We start from the raw sequence: 17,464 nt of genomic DNA, 5'->3' as shown, positions 1-17,464 counted from the left end.
AATTCTCGGTCACACTACATGCTATTTTTACAGGTCATGGCCGATTCATGTGTACTTGAAAAAACACTGAAATAGCTTAATGTACACATGGCATTGTTAATGTATGAACAAGTGTGATATAAATTCAGATCTGAAAGTTCTGAGAAGCTGCAACTTGCCGATGTTATCATGAAATATTTAATGTTGAATTGAAGCGTCTCAGTGTTTCACATGCTGTTTCACATGCTGTTTAATGCTGTTTTTTAGTTTTAGAACATCCCGCGCTGTGTTATGGGGGTGTCACTGACCAGGGCAGCCCAGTGGACCACCGCCACCTCTGGTTCTGGCAAACTGGAGTCTACGCCAATGAATGAGTTCTTGTTGAAGAAAATCCTGTGCTTTGTGGAGCAGTTCACTTCCCAACACCCACAGGAGGCAGAGCATGTGTTTGAGGAGCCACTCCAATGGAGCACTACTTTGGTGGCTTCTGATTTCCAAACAGGCTACGACGTCAGGTTGGTTTAATCCTGCGGCATACAGCTGGCAGACCAGCACTGTCACTGCTATGTGTCTGTACGAGATATTATGCTGTCACGAAAGTTTCCAAATGTGTTTTACTTTGGCTCTCTTCAAAGCAGAAAGCTATAATTAATTTGTTTTCCACTTTTAGTAAGATTGAGAACATTTTTGGTCTACCTTCAGTGTGTGGTTGGCCGTGTATCCCATAGCTGGGATGCAGAGAAGTACAAAAAACAAAAATTACAGGCTCCAGTATGCTTTCATTGTTTTGGAATTTGTGATCTAATATGAAACAAATAACTGTTGATATGTTTTTATTTCCCCTCAGTGACTGGGCTGTACAGTCCTGTGAAAAAGACAGTGAAGGGCAGCCCCTGTTGCAGCTCTCCCCTCCTAATGTTTATGTGCGCAGCTTCGGCCAGCTGTCTAAACTAGTTCATATGGCCGATGAGAGGAAGCTGGAAGAGGTTCGAACATGTCTAGAAGGTAACCATGTTGAGATTTGGATTGTTTTGCGTCCCTAAGCAGTCCAACCACCATAACCCACTGCCTTAATTTGTTTGTCCTCCTTGCTACGCTCTACAAACATCCAGTTATGCTGCCACTGGCGATTCTGTACAAATAGATATTTACTGTAGAGGCATTGCCAAAAACAGTTGTGGTAATATACACAATATTTGCCTGAGACATGACTATGTAAAGAATGTGGTAAAAATTTGTTTCCATTTTCTGGAGATGGAATGTTAGTTTGAGTTGTTTAAAAGTAGTGCATGTGTGAAAAAAGTACACACAGTACAGGTGACACCAGCTGTATTGGTAGTTCAAACTAAATCAGTACAGCTAGTCTCTTCTGTTGTTCAGAAAATAGAGACCCCATTGCTGAGATTCTTGGTTCAAGCTTTGCCACTAAGTTGGACAGAGACGAGGTCTGTCTCGATGTTCTAAGCCTTAAAGATGAAGTGAAAGAAGAAGGCTCAGCCGCGGACTCCTCGGACGTCAAAGTCAAGCTGTTTGCAGTGCTCCAAAACATGGACAAACAGATCCTCAGCCAGATTCTTGGAGAAATATCAGAGTGAGTGCCTCACTCATATCTCACAAATGTCTTCACACTCAGAGTGCCTATAAATCCTGCTTTCTTCTTTGGACACATCCAAACAGACCTGCTCCAACATGTGGTTGATGTGGTTGTGTCTGATTTAGATAGACAATAAATTTGTTTTTTTCTTTTCCATCTTTGCAATAGACAGGTCAGGCTTGATGCCACCGCAGTGAAGAATGAAGTGGAGTTGTTGAAACAGTTCTGCAGTGGAGGGGAAAAGAAAGTGTTGAAGTCACTTCGATACACATCAGGTTTGAATTATCTTCACATCACATCTCATTGGGTTGCAAGGCAAGCAGTTGCTGTTAACAGTAACACTGGATCTAATGCCGGAATAGTCCAGAGCATAAAAACTCTTTGCCGCCTAAATCGTCATGGAAGTCATTATATCTGTCAGATTCCAGTTTACCAAATCATTAGTCTGCACGTGCTTTTTGCCTCTCTGTGGTGTATTTATCATGTCCAGACAAAGCACGCAGTGGCATGCACAAGCCTTGTGATGAATGCAGCCTATGTCCTCCTTTTCTCCAGGTGAATTGATACCTTCTATGAAAATACTCCCCAAACCCACTTTATAATATGCTGGTGTCACGGTGTGGCTCAGTTTCCTGGTGTATGATTTATATTAGACGTGAAAGCATGGTTCCAACCCTGGACTGGTGTCTCTTTGGAGTTCTATTTCATCCTCTGTTGCTCACCAGACACTTGATGAATCCTAATTTTCCTTTGACTTCATATTCTTCTGAACGTCATGTTAGAAAGTTTGATGCTGGATTGCTTTTCCCTTTTTTTTTTTTTTTTTAAGATTTTGAATTTCCAAATGGCTGTCGCGCGCCTCCATGGAGACAGGTGCTCGGTGAGATTTGTTACCTTGTGATCGAGCCATGTGACACTGAGACCCTCTATATCACCTCCAGCACAGCTGGGGTTTTTCTTAATGAGGTGAGACTGGCAACAAAAAACACTGGACTACTTAGTTGCCATGTAATTTGAATTATGCTATTTGTATATGATATTTTCTTCTTACAAAATTACAGATCTTTTTTGATAGATACGTTCCGATTAATCAGTTTCTGAGTTGCAGTGATGGGATGATTTTGAAGCTGTTTGGTTTAAGATAATTTTGTTCTTTCCTTCTTTAAGCTCGATATTTTTTGTAAGTATTTATTTACTTTTTCTTTTCTGAGAGCGAGAGAGAGAGACAGCAGAAAAACCCTTTTACCTGAAAATGAACCAAAACAATAAAGAACATTCACATAGTACACAAGAATGCAGACAAGATACAGATGAGGCGCGTTCAAACTGACTCAGAGAGTAATCGGTTTTGACATTTTTAAGTCCTTTCTGTGCGTTGCTCCAGATGGATGAGGCAGCATGTTTAAACAAAGAGAAGTACGTTACAAGATAACCATGACCCATAAAAAGGCCTCAGAGCACAGCACTGAGCCACATCAAAGTCCACGGTAGGTGCGTTCTTTGAGCGTATGCCACCATAATCCAGCTGGGTGAAAACGTAGAATGCATGGATTTCATGAGACACCAATCAGTTTGAAATGTTTTTTTAGAAAATATCAACAAATGTAGAATCTGATGCCAGCAGCACAAGTGAAAAAGTTATCAGAGATGCAAAGAAAGACAAATAGCGTAGTGGGTTTTAGCAGGCATCCCATTTACAGAGGCAACAGTCCTCGCTGCAGCTGGCCCCGGTTCACGTCCCGCATCAGATGGCCCTTTGCTGCATGTCATTCCCCCTCTCTCTGCCCCCTGCTTCCTGTCTCTCTTCAACTATCCTGTCCATTTAAGGCATAAAAGCCCCCAAAACATAAAAAGAATAGTGACTGGGTAGTTGTAGTTTTAAGATTGCTTCCCTTCATGACTGGAGTTCAAATCCTAACCTCCCCCTGCATGAAAGAGGGATATGAGTGTAAGTCGCTTTGGATAAGCATTTACCAAATGCATAAACATAAATAACACAGAAGAAGATTTATCAATCAGCAGATTAATTGGGGGACAGGTGAGGATGTCAGAATTGGTCATAAAAGGAACTTTTACCAAAGGATTAGTTTGTCCAACTTTCAACATTTACCGAGAATAAAATTGTGAAACATTCAGGAAGTCTAGAGAAAATCTCTAGTTTGTAAAGTTCAGTGCTGGAAAGCACTATTGACTGTGGCCTCCTCAAGATTGCACTGCATGAGGAACTGTCATGCTGCGATCATCAATAGTTATAGTTATATAACCAATATGAGCACATGTAGCAGAAAACTGTCTCCACTCAACAGAGTCTGTCGCTGGATCTATAAACGTAACCTGAACCTGTATAAGACAATGATGAAGCTATATAACAACTGTAGAGCTGAGTTTGTTGGGCACCAGGTGTACCCAAATGGACAACAAAAACGTGACCACTGTGTAGTGGTCCATGTTTCAGCTTGATTTGGGTAAAAACAGACACGTTTTGCGTGCCAAAGATGAGAAAGACCATCCAGGCTGTTGCAAAAGCTAGCATCTGTAGGTATGGGGCCGCATCAGTACCCACGGTATGTGAAGACTCCGCTGAAGCAGAAGCGTATGTTAAACATTTGGAGAGACATATGCTACCCACGAGGGGATGTCTTTTTCTGAGGAGACAGGGACTCCTTATTCTGCACGTCTTACAACAGGGTGGGTGTTCGGAAAGATTTGTCTCCTCTCTCTTTTGCATTTCTAAAACACTTCCAGTCTTCTAAAAATGAAGGACATCTTAACACAACAATATTTCAAGCCTATCCAGTATATGTACATGATTGAATATAATTGCATGTAATGGAGAGAGGGATAGAGAGCTTGTGAATATTTGTTAAATGTCTGGAATTTGTCTAAATTTGTGTCATTTGTAAGAGAGATGTTGCATGCAGCAGCACCTTTTACTCTTTCATGACGAGCCTTAGGTTTCCTGTCTCTGTTTCTTCACCTGGAAATGGTTGAAGCAAGGTAAAAAAAAAAGTACAACCTCTAACCGAATTGGTGACACTGATGAAAATGAAACCTCAAAGAGCAACAGTGTCTTAAACCTAATTTAGCGGTTTACACGGTTTTAAACTTCCTCTAAGGCTGCCTGGAGATACTCCGGGCTTCAACCGTTCCAGCTGACATGTGGGCCACGTTTTGATTGTGGTTTTTCAACTTAATGAAGCTCTTTTTCTGTTTTTTCTTTTTTTTTAAAGGGCAGGAAACAGGAGGGAGACGAGAGTGGCTATGAGCGAATAAGTGACATTTACAAAGATCTGATGACGCTTCTGAAGAGCAGATCTCCGCATTTTGCAGACAACATAAACAAACAGGTACAGATGACATCAACACATTAAGGCCCCTCTTTTTTTAACCTTAAATTTAGCTCTCTAGCAAACACGTGGGTGTTAAAATGCATCTTTGTCTCATGAACCTTTATTTGATCCGTCTTACTGTCTGACTCACATTCGCAAACAGAGTTGGGATTGTGCAATCAGTGTCTGTGCTGTTCCACGAGCTAGTGGAAGTGAGCTAGTGTCTGGTTGTCACTGTGTTGAAAAATTTCTGAATCAGCCTCCTCCGTGTTCCAACATCAAAACAGTGAAGCCACATCCCAGTCGTCACCACGACCTCCTCTCTCTCTGTCTCTCTCATACACACACACACACACACACACACACACACACACACACCTTGTGCTGACCCTATCCATCACAACTGAATGCCCAGTGAACTCCCCGTTTTTTGGCCCTTATGAACATAGAAAAACAAGTACACACTCACAAACACGTAAACACACATGCTCATTTTTAAGCATTGAAATACGTTGGATTTATTGAATAGTGCTATTTCCTGCTTTAGTAATTTGACGACATAACAAATCACTGCAATAATGGATTCCATCTGCTCTCAAGAATCTGTTATCATTTAAAATATGTGATCATTTTTTTCTCACTGATGTTGGAAAATGTGGCATCATCACAAGCTCATCAGATTCTTGACATGTGCTTAATGCTCCCCACCTGCTTTGCATGCTTATCCGCACCATTTCTTAACAGAGGAAGCAGCACTTAGTGCGTCATGTGAAAGATCTTTTCACAGTCGTTTGATCGTAACGATGCGATTCTCAGCTCACTGAAATGTAAATATGATTACAAGCAATAACATCTGAATTCAATTTCTAATCATCTAACGTACAAATATTTCTGTCAGAGCTGGAACAAAGAATACGGCATTCACAGTATTAGTGCGCATCACAATTAGCTAATGTCGGCAAAGATGCAACATTTCTATGTGTTTTCAGGAAAGACTTTTAACCTTAAGACACACAATTCTGCACGTGAAGATACATTTGAGACAACAACTAAAGTCGGCAGAAATGTTTAAAAACGATTCGAGCATTTAGTGGAAAGTCCTGCTGATGCTGCTGTAGACATCTTGGTTGCATCTAGATTTACTCTCTACTGCTTTGTCCAATTGTCAGTGTGAAATGTGTGCAGCAGATAGTACCCTTATTAAGTACCCTTATAGTACCCTTCCAAGAACAGAAAAAGAGTGTCCATGGAATGTTCCCAATCCCCTAATGCCATGCTGCACCCGTCTAACCCTACACCTGTCAGTGGAGACTCTAAATAATGATGATCGTGTGTAATCTTAATTCACTGCTCCATACCAAGTGGACAAATTGCTGCGTTACATAAAAAAACAAAAATGAACGAGTGAAACTGATGTGATGGCCTTTTTTACAGCACAGACATTTATATTTATATAGACATAACTTATTTGTGCAACTGTTGTTGGTCAGTGCAACTTTAACAACTTACAGTTGATAGATGGAAATGTGGTTTATGAAGACTTCAGTAAACAATTGAATAGATCCAGGCCTAACCACGATGAGAAAAAGACGTTTTGGGCTTTTATGTTTTAGGAGTGCTGTGGGAAGAATGATGGCTAAAGTCTGAACAAGCTAAAAATGATGGACAGCTGCATTAAAATAGCTGTGAAAGAGTATGTGGAGGCACAAATCATTGTTCGAAACTTTTTCTCTTGGATTCCTCGACTCCTTTGATATGAGCAGTGTGCACTGTCCTGTTACTTTGATTTGAATCTGTGTGGAATATTTTCAATGCCTCATCCAGTCTAATCCTTTTTGTATGTGGTGCTTTAACCCGTTGCTTTGAAATGTGTCTGATTGATTGCTGATGACAGCAATCAAAGGGTACATTATACATCATCCGTATGAGAAGTTAAGTAACATCACTCATTCCTCTGGATTTTCTCCATTCCAGTTTTGATTTGTGAAAGCAATAACTGTTGTCTGTCAGAAACACTATTTTGTGTTGTTCTAGCTCAGTTCCCTGATTGCAAAGCAAGGAGCCCAAACCCAGAAGGGTGATAAGGCTATAGATAAAAACATTTAATCTCCACACTCGCTCCTTTACAGTCTTTTTTAACTGGAGCATTAGATTTGACAGCCTCAGGCGGCCAAAGACAACGATAGCTGCGGCATAGAGAGGAAGCAGACTTTCCTCGTCTGTTTAGTTTGTGGAGTCCTTTTGACACCACGGCGTGATTGGATATTGAACAAGCTGCATATTTGCACGTTCCGAAACACAGTGTCACTGTGGGGCTGCGTGGTGGCGCGGAGGTTAGCAAGAATGTTCCTGGTTCCACTTTCAGCAGGGGCCTTCCTGTGAGCAGTTTGCATGTTCTCCTTGTGCCTGCCTGGGCTCTCTCCAGGTACTCGGGCCTCTACGTCCAAAAACATGCATGTTCAGTTAATTGGTGATTCTAAATTGACCTTGAGAGTGCGCGTGGTAGTTTGTCTTGTTTGAGGGGGCCCTACGTTAGACGGGTGACCTATCCAGGGTGTGCCCTGCATATTGCCTGACGGCAGCTGGGGTAGGCTCCAGCCACCCACCACTCTGAATTGGATAAAGCAGGTATGGAAAATAGATGTATGATTATGAATGTTTTTAGTGTTCAGGTGTCAGTCCTGTTCCACACAGCAATGGTCTACAATGAATTTACTGTCACATGCTACGAAATTTGGAGTGTTTCCTTCTATGTCGGCAAATGGATTTTGTCCACTTCACATATGACAGAAATAAACAAAGTTGGTTAGCCAAATAAAGTCAGACTTTGAGTCTGTGCTTGGGTGACTTGTCTTGTTTCCAACTGCAGGTCACTATGTGTATAAAGAAAAAAAAAGTGATTGGGCATGCTTGCCTCTTGCTGGTGGGTGAAAACAAGCCATAGAAATGCATCTAAATTCTTTTTCACTCCCTTAAAAAATGTTGAGCCCCTAACAGCCAATGACAGTCTGAGCTATTTCTGCTGAAGCAGGTGTCTGTGATTAAAAGCTCTCGCCAACAAGCCATTCATACGTGTCTCACTGGCATTCATATACGGGCTGTAAAGTTTGGTATTAAGACCTTGAAAACCTCCAAAAACTAATCATACCCGAATAACGGTGACACAAAGGCGTTACTTAGTCTGAGCCAAGCTGTAAGGTTTTAGGTGAATGAGAAACAGTAAGTGTTTTGACATTGTTCAACCAATTAACAAAGAGAGCGCTCCTCTCTGTGAAAGTTCTTTTATTCCATTGCCTCAGTAAAGACTCGGTTCTCATGCAGTTCGGCATGGTTGTCGAGAAAGGGCTTTTATGGGAGTTTTGTGTTTTTCATTTGCTACTAATACTGCGTTTACCTCTTCTTGAAGTGACACAACCAACACTTTGTTAGACATTAATGCTGAATGCTCTGAGTCTAGCCTTATGAAGCAGGCCTAATCGGTGCAGTAGGTGGCTGGAAAATTCATAACAGTGAGCATGAAATGAACATTCTTTTTCATGGGCAACGTTTGGAGAATTTTCCAGCCTGATGATTTTTGCTACCAAAATGTGTTGTGTTTTGGGAGCGTTTTTGCAAGTTGAAAGAAGTCTTCCTCCTCACCCCTCGGCCTCCGTCTTTCTCTGCTCACCGGCAGGTTTTTGTAGTTCAAGAACCTCTAACAATACAAAGGATTCCGCATGTGGAACTGGTTGATGGAGAGGAACAAGGCCAACTCCAGAAGTCTTACGAGCAACAGAAAAAGAATGTGCTCGAGAAGCCGAAACAACAGCATACGTCGAACAAGGCAGGCGCAGAGAAGAAATATGAACCATGTCTGAGATGGAGGAATCTTGGTCTGTTGTCTAAATGTGGGTATGTGATAATTCATCTTAAAAGATGTGTCCTGAAATATCCTCGGTCTGCTGCACACTGAATGTGACAGGTATTCCTCTTCTAGAAGAAATTAGCGTCAGAGGACAGTAATGCCAAGCTTTAAGCAAATCCTTTCAATGTGTCTGCCTGCAGTCACATGTTATTAAGACATTGTTGTATGGTTTATACATTTCATTGCAAGCATTCTTGATTACACTGGTGATCTGAGTTAACAAATACTTCATGTATGGAAACCCTTTTTGCTCAATTACAGATACAAAACCAAGAGAAGAGTACCAGGAAAAAAAAATCCCAAAAATATCCATCACATATGGTCTTTGATTGATAACTAGATCTACTAAGAGCTGAGCTGTTGCAGCTGCACCTTTTGATAAGTGTACCCGTTTGAGTAGAAACTGGCTTAAGATAAAAGTGCTTCAGTTGCAAAAGAAAATGTCCAGCACAACCCGTGTGTTGAATTGTTAAATAATGATTATGTTAGAAAAATAAACCGTATTCAAAAAAGAAGCAGGCACAATGTCTATTATTTCAAATCATTATTGCAGAGCGGAGAACACGAAGCCCAGTCAGAGCTCTGGTGAGAAGAAGAAAAGGCTGAGACCAGGAGCCAAGAGCAAGATAAGAGGAGAATTCACTGTGTCTTCTTCACCAAGATGCCTGTCCTCTCAGAAAATGTAAGTCTTCCAAATGAATGCTCCCTCTCAGGTCTGCAACGGCTCCTTCAGGCTTTAGACTTGGAATGGTTTGCAGTATGAAGCAATTGGATTTCGATAGGGCTGGGCGAGTTAACTCATTATTATCGTCTTAACTCGTTAATTATTTAACGCCGATAAATATTTCATTGCGCATTAAAGGGATAGTTCGCCTCTTTTGACATGAAGCTGTATGACATCCCATATTAGCAATATCATTTATGAACATTGACTTACCCCCTGCTGCATCCTGTGAGCCGAGTTCCAGCCGAGTTTTGACGTTGACGAAGGTAGTCCGGCTAGTTGGCTGGAGCTAAAAAAACAATATGCGTTCAAAAGAGTAATACATTTGCATCACAAAATTGTCGATCTAGAAAAAGTCAGATCTCACATCGCTTGGCGCTATTTTTGCCTCCCTTGATATCAATGCGTCAAGCCACCTAGCGATAGCCGCACCTGTTACGGTGTTTACTGCTCGGAAGCAGGGGACTGTTCGGTCTGCTCTTCGGTCTGCACAGTTTACATTGGACGCATTGATATCAAGGGAGGCAAAAATAGCGCCAAGCGATGTGAGGTCTGACTTTTTCTAGATCGACGATTTTGTGATGCAAATGTACTACTCTTTTGAACGCATATTGTGTTGAGAAGCAAGACGCTTTATTTTTCTAGCCCCAGCCAACTAGCCGGACTACCTTCGTCAACGCCAAAACTCGGCTGGAACTCGGCTCACAGGACGCAGCGGGGGGTAAGTCAATGTTCATAAATGATATTGCTAATATGGGATGTCATACAGCTTCATATCAAAAGAGGCGAACTATCCCTTTAACATAGTTTTTTTTTTATCTAAAAACTTTTTTTTTGGGGGGGGGGGCTTTTGTGTCTTTAATGGATAGGAAAGTTCAGAGAGACAGGAAGCAGGGGGCGGAGAGAGGGGGAACAACACGCAGCACAGGGCCGTCCGATATGTGACTCGAACCGGGGCCTATACCCTCTTGTACATGGGGTGACTGCTCAATCCACTACGCCACGGACCACCCCTGTTTTATTATTTATTTTGTAAAAGTCTGTTGCTGTCTGCTGTGGAACCGGAAAAGAAAGTTATCGGCGGATCCACCAAACATGGAGAAGGGTACGGAACTTTTACTCGGCCATTTTCATTTTAAAGTTCTTCCAGACGGCGGAGTCGACAGAACCAAAGTCATCTGTAAACACAGCCAAGTTGAATTGTCTTCTCAGCGTAGTAGTTCCAGTCTAAAATATCACTTAAAGGCAAAACACACAACTGATACCAGCAAGTCATTCAAGGAAACAGACAGTGGAGCGAGGCTTCTACATAAAAATGCTGATGTTAAAAGTGTGTTTGCACAACAAATGTTATGGCACTTTCATTCATATGGCAGTACATTTAAAATAAAACTAAATGCTAAAAGCTATACACTACTTTTGAATTCATTTTTGGATTTTGCGAACAAATGCGATTAATCGTGATTTATCAGGGAAATCATGTGATTAATTAGATTAAAAATTTTAATCATTGCCCAGCCCTAGATTTTGATTATTTGATCAATCGTATGTTTAAAACAATAGCAATTGTTCCATGTTCAGGCTGTAAACAAGGTTATGTGGGATCCTATGAACACCACAGCTTTCTCACTTATGTCCTGTGGTGTGTCTAATGCAACCTGGATCGACAAGTAAGAAACACTCACTCATGTGTGTCACCATCACAAAGCTATTGCAAATAAGCCAAAAACACTGTTGGAGCTGTGAAGACATACAGGAAGAACCGTGTTACTACTAACTAATGGCACAGTGGCCGTCGATTTTGCAGTGCATGCTTGCATTGAAAAAACAGACGGCCGAGTGGAAAAAGAAAGGCAATACAACAGTTTCCAGGAATAACTGGACACTGTTGAAACTCTTGTGTCAGTGAATCTAAGAAGGGTAGAAGAGCTTTGCATGCTGTCAGCTACGAGAAAACTGTGCAATAACAGGGCTAAACTTTGCCAAACAACAACTGTGCAACAAAAAAATAACCCTGCATCACACTGGGTCCATAATGTTTGCATGCATTTTAAGGCCCACTATAATGGGTAATGTGTGGTATCTGCTTTAAAACATGGAGACGTGCTGATATATGGCTTCATGTGTGCAAAAAAATGTGCTGGAAATATGGGTTTGCATACCAAAATATCCCATAAAAAGATGACATCAAGCCTCAGGAGACTTGGTTCCAGAGACACTTTCTAAAACGACGATGATGCCAAATCTTCTCCAAAAATAAGAGGGGTGACACGGTGAACTGTCAAAGTGTGCCTGGCGTGTGTTACAGTGGTAGATCAACTCCCAACAGATCTCTGCAGAACAAGTCGCACACTGATGAAGGAATGCCTCACTTTTGATGCCTTGAAGTTTACATTCGGGTGTGTATTTATTTTGCATAGACCCATCTCAACACTTTGTTTTCAATCACACTTAAAATCAAATATCCCATCTCTCAACTCAGAAATAACGCATTCAATTTCAAATTATCGAACGTTCAGTCACTAAGTATTTTGTTGGTATCGCTAAGTTTGTTGTGTTCTGTGCACGGGATTTGGACATTGATAGCAACATTTGCATGAACTTGCTAGCATTTTCCTGAACATGACCCGATGTGAAATGTTTTTCCCCCTCTTGGCTCTTGGCAGCTACAGCTTTTCAGCTGTTTTTGTACTCGATCCCGCCAATGTATACAAACTGTTAGTGTAATCAACAAAGTTGATCCAAACCCCTATTCACTGATTGCATGTTTTGCTGCAAGTCATTTACAAGCAGTGTAAGCAATAAAGACTGAACTTACTCAATCGTACTCATCACCTCTCACGTGTCAGGGCGCTGTGGGTCTCAGAGCGTTGTTTGATCTGGTGTTCGCCATGGAAAAAGTGTTTACATCCTGGAAAACACTCATATCAGCTTACTGCGTCTGATAATATGCTCCCCTGGAAATGCTATTTGTATGTACATGGTAACTGCCTCTCTGTGGAACCATTTGAACATGTACCAAATTTCATTGCTCCACAGTGCCCAATTTTTGCGATAGTACCGGCCCGTGCAACTTTAAAAAGCCATCTGCATTTCTGGTTGCATCAATAGCTTTGCAAGAGTCTTTGTTCTGTATATGATGACAGCTCCAGTCCTCCAGTGACATTTTTCCAATCTGTGTTTTCCTGCTGCTTAGATTCAGCGGAAGTTCATAGTTGAAACTTAAATTTCAGAATCATTAATAGGCTTTCTTGTGTGGGATGACCAGACTGTTTATCCATTAGAAATTTCCAGATGAAAATGTTTCATGCTATTGTGTTTGGTTTTCTTTGTCTGGCTGTGTACAGTATTGTCTATCCCACACCTACGCACGCGCATCATTATCTGCAGTAAGAAGTGCGCTGTGATCTGCTCCTTCATCTTCAGGAAGACCTCAGCGGGAGCCGTGCACGTGGAGTTTTTCAGCGAAAGTTCCACCGAGAGCGAGGAGGAGGAGGAGCAGCCGGAGCGCCGTCCAGAGAGCAACACAGACCTGCCCTCTGAATACTGGCAAATCCAGAAGCTGGTGAAATACCTCAAGGTATTAGAAAGTCACCCTATACACTGCTGTTTCCCTCTTCAGATGGATCTCATCCCAAATCAGCGAGAAATGTACAACTGGAGATAAAGACGGGACACAATTGACAGGAAGCATTGAAATTCATGCTCTTTTCCTGTCATCTTTACAAAACTTTGATGCGTACTTGAGTCTGCAGTCAAATGTCTTAAACTTTTATAGAACTGCAATCTATGGAAATTATATTTAGTCACAAATGTGCAGGAGGGAAGTTTCACCAAAGGTAATTTTCCTATCACGCCGTCCCATCCAGCTGCCATGCCTCAGTCATACCGAGACACTCTTTGTGACAGAAAGGATGTCGGATGAAATGAAGAGTGGGTTTATCCCATTCAAAGCTGTGGTTTGTTGGAAGATGCTTACTGAAGTGCTTGGCTGGGCTCATGGATTCTTGTTTTCTGACACAGGCCTGTTTGGTTGCAAATGCAAGCCAAGGCACAGGGGAAAGTACTGTCTGACAGCAGCAGCTGTACATGCTGTTTGCCCAATCCACAGAAGCATGAAAATGAAGCACGCCTCCGATAGATCTGACGGGGCATATGGGGAATATTAATGTGTCAAAACATGGAAGAAAAAATAAGGAAGACAGAAATGTCAATGACCCAGACTGGCTGGGAATGCCTCGGACTACTTGACTTCAGAAATGAAGCCGCCCCCCCGCAGTGGTCCCTATTACCTATTTATCTGGAGAGTATCATTCAGACAGGTTATAGTAAAACAGCCCCTTACAACCAGTCCCTTTGTCTTTAACAGTAAAAATACTTCAATTGCTATTTCAGTTTAAAGAAATGATTTTTTTTTTGTTGTTATTCTTTCAGCGTGGAACATTGATAACAATTCTAAAACAGTGTGTGAGTTCTCCATATTACCGTTTTGCTCCTGGCTTTCGTAGCTTGTTGCTCAACGAACTCGTGCGTCCTGCAACCAAAGAAATCTTTTATAGAAAACACTGCAGTCAGTGCAATTCTGAGCGGGTATTTTTAGCTTAGCAGAATAGAAAATAATGGAAGGAAATTCCCATTCTAAAAGTAGGCGCTTACTGTTTCCAGAAAGGGAAAAAAAGAAAAGAAAAAAAGATCTAAACGATACGAGAAAGGCAAATTCAGGAAAAGAAAAAAAAACACCCCTCTGGTTTGTAAGTTTTATACTTTTCAGTGGGATTGTGGTGAGTGCCTTAGAGTTTTATGTGTGTGTGTGTGTGTGCTGCTTCAAAAAGATGCATCAGTGCTATAACCAACATGTCCCAGTTTTCTATCTGTCTGGAAACTACACAGCGCAGTTATTTATGGGGTTAGTCCAGTAGTCATTTTATAATATCATTACCATCAGATGCTGAAACTTAACTTGAGCCAAGTTAAATATCTGTTTTATTTTAGGAGGAGATCTTTTTCCCCCTTTTTTTTTCTGCGCACTATAGGCAGGCGTTTGTACTCTAGGAAGTTTAACACTTTCACTGAGCGACGCATGGAGATTTTGTTTTGTGTTTTAATGATGTGTATGTAAGAATATTTGCCTTTGGGTCTGATGTGTTTGTTTTTATTCCTGTATGACTACGGGTACAAGGGTTACACCGACTGTTACAAAATCCAGAATTTAGACTGAAGTCAGTGGCTTGCAAGAGTGTGTGTGTGTGTGTGTGTGTGTGTGTGTGTGTGTGTGTGTTTGTTCAGTACATGACATACTGACACAGAAAACATTTTACAAAATTCAACTCGCATCCACAACACGTATACATACGCTGTATTTATTGGCTGGATGCTGAACGTACGACGACATATTTTAAGGACAGGACTTTTGGAAATTATGGAAAGAACACAACTTTGATAAAAATAAATAAATAAATAAATAAATAAAAGCATCATTTTAAAACTGACAAAAAGAATGTTTAAAAAATTTCAAAAAGTAGAATTTGAGAACTTTTGTCCAAGTTTGAATAAAGACCAAACTTGCCAGTGGAAATCAGTTAAGTTGTCCTTCCTAAACACAAAACCATTTTCACATTCTCAGACAATTATTTATTGAGTTTGATATGTAATTGTTGTCCAAAATGTTACCAGTTAACAGATAAAGATTTTAGGATACATCTATTTTCATGAGCAACCTTTTTGGTGTGCAAATGATCTCTTCTCAAGTAAGATTTTCCATCTTACCATTCAGACTGCAGCTGGAAGTGTTAAAGAGTCTTTGCAATGATACCTCTTTTAAAAAAAAAAGTTGTTGCACATATCAGCAACAAGTAGATGCAAGCTCTTGATAAACATGGTTTTGATATTCCATCCCCTATTAAGGTTGCACTCCCTCTGCTGGACAGCAGCGGTACTACTGCACTGCTTTCCTCTCAGGAGAGCCATCCTACTAATTGCTGCACTAAAACTAATGCTGTTCCCTATGTAAAACGTCCAGGATCGGTGCATTCTATCAACAGAGCGCCAGTTGTAGCTACTGTAATCACTTAATCATATTTCCTGTCTTTCTGAATCACTACAGCACTCGGTCAAAACCTTTTATTTTTGGTTATTGTAATTCATTTACAACATGCCTAATGTGGAGAATTTTCTCACGAGAATAATGACATCCTGTCATTCCACTGACATAAGCAACTCTCAGCTCAAAGACATAACTAGACGTTTGCTCACCATGCACAGTGCTCATTTTATGATAATGAGGCCCATTAGGTGATTAAGTTTTATGTTGTTGGAGATCCCATGTCAAATACAAAGCTAGAAACAGCCAATAATCATTCATTCTGTCCACTCCTGCTGGACTCTCCCTATAACAGAGTCTGAGACTTGGTTTGTTCTTGTCATTAGTAGCTTTCCCTCTGAGTCTACTATTGGAGCACAGAGTATGAGTGCACATGCATCCTCTATAGCTTGACCTCCACCAAGACTCGGCAGTCTTTCCTTACACTAAGATCTACAAAGCGTTTTCAGTCACCCAACTTCACCTGACACCAGTCCAGCATTGCAGACATATTTCTGTCTATCTGAGCGTGGTGCTTATGTGGATATTTATTCTCACAGTTCTGCATGTGGTCCAAGTCAAATGCAAAATAGCATCAAGGAAAAGGTTGACAGGGTATCACTGACAGCACTGTTAACCCCATTCCTACTCCCACATACTACGTGCTGCGATTTGTTGGCCTGGAGTGACTCTGGCAGGGCAGTCTGTGTCTGCAGAATCGAGTCCGCCGCTCTAAAGGAACCACACCAGAATAAGACCTCCATTCAGTAGTGTGGAAGCCTCTGCTATTTAGTAGCTCGGGCAGAGACACCTGCAGTAAAAGAAGAGAAAAAATGTATAAAGCATCTTTATGCAGCTGATATCAAGTTCAGGAATGGGCCATGTTAATCCAGTTTTATGCTTCAGATGGAGGAGCTCAAATTTAATTGTTTAGTGATGAATATGATCGCAATATGGTGCAATTTTCAGAGTGATTAATACTTATATATTTAGTCTCTGGTCTTTTACTTAGCGGTTTACCTTGAAATGTATATGAAATCTTTTTTCAGCAACGCTAGTAACAGCACTTGAGGTTTTATTGATTTACGAGTTTGGGTATTGTGTAAATTCATTGTACTTGTGCTCACAACTGCCCAAAAAAGATTGTGTACTTGAATTATAAACTGTTATTTTTGGATTATTCCCAACTCCTCCTGTAAACTATTGGATCTTTACACTTTAATCACAGATATTCAAGGCCGATTGAGGATTTGAATGATTTTTTTTTTTTTACTCAAGTCAAACATATTATGATCAAAACAAATTTGAACTTTGTTTTAAGTAGCAATAAGCAAACCTTAGCAAAGTACAGCATGCAAAACACCTCTGAACAAAGATAATAAATATTGGCAAAGATATTGAACTCCTTTACCTTGTTTGAATTTGTTTTTCTGTAATAGAATTTCTTTTTTAATTTGTTCCACATTGACCATCTGCACCTATCATGTTCAAAGACAGACACCGTAAAAGATTGTCAGATGTTGTCAATGTTTTAAAGAATGTCGACAATACTTCAAGACCAAAGCTAGCAAAACTGAAAGCATATGATCTGTTTTCTGTTCTCCCAGCTATCACCCTTAAACATTGCGTTTGTGTTGTTTTTACAAGGTACGAAGCTCGCCTGCTGAAGCCTTTGAAGAGTTAAAATGAAGGAGACAAAGGAAGCAGTAGATCCACTGCTGTTAATGGGCAAATGGTTCACATTTAGGCTAGCATTGTGATATGGAGAACACATGTGCCTGTTACCCTGCTGTGTCAGAGCATTGCTTTGTGAGGAAGATATGATCAAACACCCCTTCCAAACTGTGGCACAGGT

General features: G+C 40.9%; 1 protein-coding gene across 1 annotated transcript in view; it reads left to right on the top strand.

Moving 5' to 3' along the window:
- Positions 1–253: 253 nt before the first annotated feature.
- odad2 (outer dynein arm docking complex subunit 2) overlaps positions 254–17,464 on the top strand; it is a 40,809-nt gene continuing 23,598 nt past the window's right edge. Inside the window, exons 1-9 of the mRNA XM_075452400.1 lie at positions 254–494; positions 827–984; positions 1,360–1,570; positions 1,742–1,848; positions 2,403–2,539; positions 4,804–4,920; positions 8,576–8,793; positions 9,360–9,488; positions 12,957–13,110. Coding sequence (XP_075308515.1) covers positions 271–494; positions 827–984; positions 1,360–1,570; positions 1,742–1,848; positions 2,403–2,539; positions 4,804–4,920; positions 8,576–8,793; positions 9,360–9,488; positions 12,957–13,110 — 1,455 coding nt within the window. The 5' untranslated portion in view covers positions 254–270. The remainder of the gene's footprint in view (positions 495–826; positions 985–1,359; positions 1,571–1,741; positions 1,849–2,402; positions 2,540–4,803; positions 4,921–8,575; positions 8,794–9,359; positions 9,489–12,956; positions 13,111–17,464) is intronic.

This window comes from Odontesthes bonariensis, chromosome 20, assembly GCF_027942865.1.
Source record: "Odontesthes bonariensis isolate fOdoBon6 chromosome 20, fOdoBon6.hap1, whole genome shotgun sequence".
NCBI classification, from domain to species: Eukaryota; Metazoa; Chordata; class Actinopteri; order Atheriniformes; family Atherinopsidae; genus Odontesthes; species Odontesthes bonariensis.
Note: the sequence above shows the minus strand (reverse complement) of the source record. Positions and strands in the feature narration are given on the sequence as shown.